Source organism: Adiantum capillus-veneris, chromosome 1 (assembly GCF_014529385.1).
Source record: "Adiantum capillus-veneris isolate H3 chromosome 1, ASM1452938v2, whole genome shotgun sequence".
NCBI classification, from domain to species: Eukaryota; Viridiplantae; Streptophyta; class Polypodiopsida; order Polypodiales; family Pteridaceae; genus Adiantum; species Adiantum capillus-veneris.
This window is the reverse complement of record NC_140931.1, coordinates 35,175,857-35,181,618: the sequence shown is the minus strand read 5'-3', so window position 1 is coordinate 35,181,618 and position 5,762 is coordinate 35,175,857. Positions and strand designations below refer to the sequence as shown.

General features: G+C 44.3%; 1 protein-coding gene across 1 annotated transcript; it reads left to right on the top strand.

The window, feature by feature from the left end:
- The first annotated feature begins 3,122 nt into the window (after positions 1-3,122).
- Positions 3,123-5,484, top strand: LOC147464539 (uncharacterized). The gene is made up of 3 exons (XM_086515422.1): positions 3,123-4,208; positions 4,463-4,632; positions 4,878-5,484. Exons 1-3 carry the CDS (start codon positions 3,375-3,377, stop codon positions 5,008-5,010), a joined length of 1,137 nt encoding a protein of 378 aa, XP_086371548.1. The 5' UTR covers positions 3,123-3,374; the 3' UTR covers positions 5,011-5,484.
- The last annotated feature ends 278 nt before the right edge of the window (positions 5,485-5,762 follow it).

The following is a 5,762-nucleotide window of genomic DNA, read 5'->3' as shown; positions in this document are numbered from 1 at the left end:
CAAGTTTTGGAATGCATTAAAATAAGTGCCTGAGGAGAATTTTGTCGGGAATGTCATCTCTTGCAGTGCATTGATAGCGAGGTATACTACCAGAGTTGTGCTAGCACTACGATGGTCGATATGTAACTAAATGTAGTGGTCTTATGCACATATAGTTCTTGATGAGCTTTTAGTTAGAAAGATCGACTTGCGAAGAGCATTGATTACAAGATTATGTGGCAAGGAAGGTTTGGGCATTTTAACTGAATGTGAAGGGAAGGCATTTTGCCAAATGCAATCGCCTTTTCTTGCATCTTGAGGGCATTATCCAAGACATTGATATGGACAAAAAAGTTCGTTACGATATTGTCAGTCAAAGGCTGCTGAAAACAAATGTGGTGCCCATTGGGAGGTAATGGCCACCCATAACAAGCAAGGACCTAAGCATCAAAGGCCGCCCGCCATAAGTGGCTGCTCGTAAGAAATTTAAAGCCATCCTTGGCCGCCCAAATTAAAGGATTTTGAAGGGTTTAGTGTGGAAGGGGGGAAAAGAAAAGAAGGCATGGTGTGGATAGCTGAGGCGAGCAACACGAGGGGAGAGAAGGCGCTCGTAGCAGCCACTACAGGCGTCGTATCGACTTGAAGAAGTGATGAAAGTCACTCAGTAGCTCCTCGTGCAAATTTTCGACCCTTTTCCCGCGAGATATTGTGGACCTCCAACTCTGGCATGCCACATCATCAACCTTGTTTCCCATAGCCCTTGCAACGATGGCGCCGTCATTGCTTAGGGTGGGATGCTAGATATAAAAAGAGGGCTATTTTAGGAAGAGGGGGTATTGCATGAGGGAATTGAACGTGAGGATGAAGGATGAAAAGGGGAAGATCTCTCTCTCTCTCTCTCGGTGAGCAAGAAGGAGACTTGAGGGTATGCAGGGAGAGAGCTCAACGAGGGCTCTGGCTCCAATCTCTCTCTCTCTCTCTCTACCTCGATGAGCAAGAATGAGGCTCAAGGGTATGTAGGGACGAGGGATTCGGCTCCAATCTCTCTCTCACTCACTCTCTCTCTCTCTACTAATGAAGGCAAGAGGATAAAGCACCCTCTCTCTCTCTCTCCTAGGAGCTTCGACACAGTGGTAGGGCATCCAAAGCTCTCTTTCTCTTTTTACCTTGGCGAGAAGAGACACAAGGAGGCAGGAGGATAATCAGGGAAAGATGATCCAAAGGAGCATGAAAGAGGAAGAAGGCCGATTCTTTTGGCAAGGAGAGAGCTCAACGAGGGCTCTCAAAAGGAGTTTTTACCGAACTATCAGAGTTCGTTTTTGAGCGAACAAGGAGAGAGAAGGGAAGAACTTCTCGTAAGCAATCAAGAGCTCAACTTTTGGCGAGCGAGGAGATTTGGAAAGTTCTTAAGGGAAACTAAAGCAAAAAGAGGAGAGCAATTGGAAGAGCTTCTTTAAGGCAATCGAAGAGAGAAATTTTGTGGAGCTCATAAGGGCAGTTGAAGTAGGAAGAACATCGCAAGGAGGAGATATCCATCACCGGCATCATTTTAAATTTTTTAAAATCCTATTGATAAGTTTCGGTGCCGCTAATGGCCCGTGTAATCTTGTAAAGGGAGCTCAAACTCCTATTTTTCAGTTAATCCGAGCGACGGTGTCGTTATCGTTTAAGTTGTACTCAAGCTGTATTGAACTTATTGATGATTATGATGATTACCGGAGCTATCAGTGTTTGCTATTTTCTCTCTCACACACCTCTCACAGCCAGAGGCCCCGCGCCTTACCAGCTCACGTTTCGAACACATATCCCCTGACACCGTGCGCGTGATCCCCTTGCTACCTGAAAACAATGCCCAAGCTTTTCTAAGTCTGTATGCACCCCAACAATGAAATGTTGCTCAAGCTTTCGTGCAAGCTGCAAATGCTACTACAAACCCTTTTTTCCGCTTTTGCAAAGTATGCACATTTGCGCTAATTCAAAGAGCTTAAAAGTCCATTGCTGCCTGCTTGATCGATTGCTTTCTCACATGCATACTTGCAGATTTACGTTAAATCTGCATTCAGTGTTGCTTTGCTTTGAAAAGATAATTTTCCCTTATGTTTCCCGTCCCATAAGCTGCCAGATCTAGCTACATCAAAGCTTTCTTAAAAGAAAACTGTGCAAGCATCTAAGCTTCCCAGTCTCTACTCGATGTCTACCGATCTCCTGATTTCTTTCTTAGCCAAGCTCAAAATCGTTGCACACGCGAGAGTAGGGCAACAATGTCGGGACATCATCGTCACACCCAAGCTCTGATACCAGCTGAAGGGTGGTGTGCCCAAGCGTGCTTGTGTGTGTGGATGAAGGGTAAGAAGAAGAGGGAACACCAAGATGGAACACGATGAAATCTGTAGTTTCTCTCAAATTTGGGTTAAAGAGTAAAAATCCCAAATTTTGGATTCTTGGCAATTTTAGGATTTTTCACCTCGTGAGTGTTCCACCATGACCATAACCCTTTTTTATTTGATTTTGGCAAAGACTTTGCCTATTTTACCCTACTCCTAAACATGCTAGAAATGAAATGAATAATGAAACAACTAAAATTTTGTCAAAGTTAAAAGTTAGATTTTTTTTTTTTTAGTTTTTAGAATTGGTGAAATTCACATTACGAACTCTAGATTTTTAAAGCAAAACAAGCAACAAATAAATTCAAAGCCCAAAAACAAGATGGTCAAACTCTGAATTTTGGTCAATACAATGGGTTACAAAACTCTGAATTTTTAAAGCAAAACAACCAACAAACATATTCGATGCCCATAGACAACCTAGCTATTAAGTTCTACGTGGTCAATCTAAATCTAATGGGTTACAAACTCTGAATGTTCACAACAAAACAAGTAAATTTCCCCCCCCCCCCCCCCCCCCCCCCCCCCCCCCCCCCAAAAAGTAAACAACTTAGCTATTGGATTCTAGACGATTAAGTTTAACCATAGTGGCTAAACCCGCATATTATAGATTTATCTTACTAACCTAAAGTAAAAGCCAAATCCTTACCACTTGGCCCTCTTGGCCTAGCGGTGGCCACCCTTCTGTTGTTGTTTCGCCAAGCAGCCAAAAGCTGTGTTCAGCCAAAAGCTGTGGGCGCTTGGCGGAGTAGATTTTTTTCCCGTGCATATATATATTTTCTCATTAGAGCTCGCCATAGCTTTGTAGATCTCTCTCTCTCTCTCTCCCTCTCTCACACACACACACAATCACACACACACAATCAGACTACCTCTTTCTCTCGGGTGCTTCTATGTAGCGCTTGTTTAACTGACAGTAACGCACATTCTCTCTCTCTCTCTCTCTCTCTCTCTCTCTCTCTCTCTCTCTCGTCTCCACGCATTGCGCAGGGATTGAAGCTAACAGGAGATATGCTTCTCCGCACTTCCTCCGCTCCTGTTCTGAGTTCTCTCAATTCAAGCTTCTCTCACACGGATGGGTTCAAGGACTCTGTCGAACCTCCTCACAATGTGCACGGCTCAAACATGTCCTCCTTTCACAGCCTGGCCGCCACTGCCTCCCCTTCTTCTTTCCACCCCGGTCGGGCATCATCTCATAGCATTTGTGCAGGGGAGGATGCCCACACAAGTCTTGGGAGTGAGCAGGAATTGTGCCGCACTGCTTCTCACCCCTCCCGCCTCTCCAGGGCTCAATCCGAAGGGGATCTCACTTGTTTCTCTGTTGCCATGGCTGCCTCAACAGATCAAGGAATGTCAGGGTTTGAGAGCGCCACCCACCAAGAAAGGAGCAGGAAGGATTTGAGAGTTGCTTTGCATTCAGCAATTTCACCTTTCGATGTAAGGGAATCCATCCTGGAGGAAACCGACGAGTCAGAACAATTGCTACCCTCATCGTCGATGGGCCGCAGCCCCCTTCCCCTTCCGCACAATCATGAACCTGGCAATTCTTGCAGTTTTGTATTGAATGACGGTGAGGTGTACTCGAGTTTAGAGCTTAACCCATTTGGATCTCCTATTGCATGCAATGACAAAGGTTGCAGACCCCTTACAGAGCTGGAGTGTAAGCAACTAGGATTTCTTGACATGGCGAGTGGGATTGGGTCTGATAATTTCAAATGGAGTGGCATTGATGATGGCATGAAGTTCAATTTTTCGAACTCCAGGGACGCGAACTTTCAGAGTCTGTTGCAATCGGATCCGGAGAATTCATTGCTTCTACAGAATTATGCGCAGCACCTCTTCAAGGTGGGTTTTCTTTTGTATTTACTTATATCCTCTTTCCCCAGCGTTGGTACTCTCAATGCCATTATCTCAGTTGCATTCATTGTTAATGAAAAAAGAGCATGGAACATGCGTCTATGAGTGCTGTTGGTATAGACACAGAGATCTCAATCTACTATAGATGCATTTTGAGTATGAAACACAATTACTCTTGCAAACTTTATGAGCAAGGGTTGAAACTTTGTATTTTAGAGCTTTAATGGCATATCTTTTTGCAGAAAGGTGAGGTGAAGAAGGCCGAAGAGTACTATGAACGGGCAATTTTGGCGGATCCAAGTGACGGTGAGGTTCTTTCAAAGTATGCAAAGCTGCAGTGGGATGTAAATAGAGATCAAGAGCGGGCTGAAGCTTACTATGGTCAAGCTGTGCAGGCGGCACCAAACGACTGGTTAGTTTCTTAGTCCAACTAAATGCGACATATTTTTACAGTCTCATCTATATGCATGATATGATCATGAGCAGGGGCTGACTGCAAATTTGCAATGTTGCATGCAAGCAACTCTGCAACGATGCATGTGTGCCATGTATGGTGTTCTTATGTGTGTGTGTGTAGAAAATAAAAGGAAATCTTTTCTTTACTGTTTTTGCTTGCAGGCATACATGTGTACAATTATGAGTTTTCTTTATGTGCAGTTATGTCATGGCATCCTATGCTTCCTTTCTCTGGGATGTGGAAGACAATGAGGAGACAACCCCTGTGGCTCCTCCACTACCTGCCTATGGCCTGACGCCTCCGGCTTCATCACCTTTACTGGCTTCTGCGTAATGTGTCGGGCGAGGCGATCTTGAGTTTCTCTTTCCTTTGTGACGGGTTGCTGTAGAGTGACGGACGTTTGTTCTCAGATATGCACAGTGGGGTATTTGTTCCGTGTATAGGTGTTCTCTTGATCGGGTTTCCTTGAATGTGGGACTCTCTTTGGTAGCTCATGAGGGTCAAGTAGAGCAGGACGGAGCCCTCATTATGAACAACCTCTGCTGCTGGGTTTTCGGATCTTTGCTGCAGAGAGTGGCAAGGTCCCATGTGGTCAAGCGAAGCATTTAAATGCAATTGTGGCCTTGTTTCGATGCGTAAGTTACATAACCGCTTATTAGCAGAGTAACCAATTTTGTGTTTTTCCAATGCTGTCGATACAAATAGTCATTTGTAAGAGCAGACAAAGGAAGATTAGTAGTGTAATCAATATTTCATTGTAGCAAAGTGTTGACTATACAAATTTAGCTTTATGTTGGCTTTGGAGGACTACGTGTAAAATAGCTCTCTCTCTCTCTCTCAAACATACATCTATACTCGTGCATTGCGCCTTGGCGATGGATGTATAATTCTGTGAGTCGTCCGATATCCATGATGACCAGACTAAGTTTCTATGTTATGGTTGTGCATCTATACCAGTTAGTGTGGTATAGATCGATGGGATTGGTTGTGTGCGCAATATGTGTTTTAACACTATGGACATTTTGTGCACCTGAATCATATGGCTTCCGGTTAGATAAATTTAGGCTTTTGTGGTGTGTTGAAGT

Excerpts from the sequence above, each read along its gene's own strand:
- LOC147464539 (XM_086515422.1), top strand. The coding sequence starts at position 3,375 with ATGCTTCTCCGCACTTCCTCCGCTCCTGTTCTGAGTTCTCTCAATTCA. Across the intron at positions 4,209-4,462 it reads ATGCGCAGCACCTCTTCAAG|AAAGGTGAGGTGAAGAAGGC; the intron begins GTGGGTTTTCTT and ends ATCTTTTTGCAG. Across the intron at positions 4,633-4,877 it reads CAGGCGGCACCAAACGACTG|TTATGTCATGGCATCCTATG; the intron begins GTTAGTTTCTTA and ends CTTTATGTGCAG.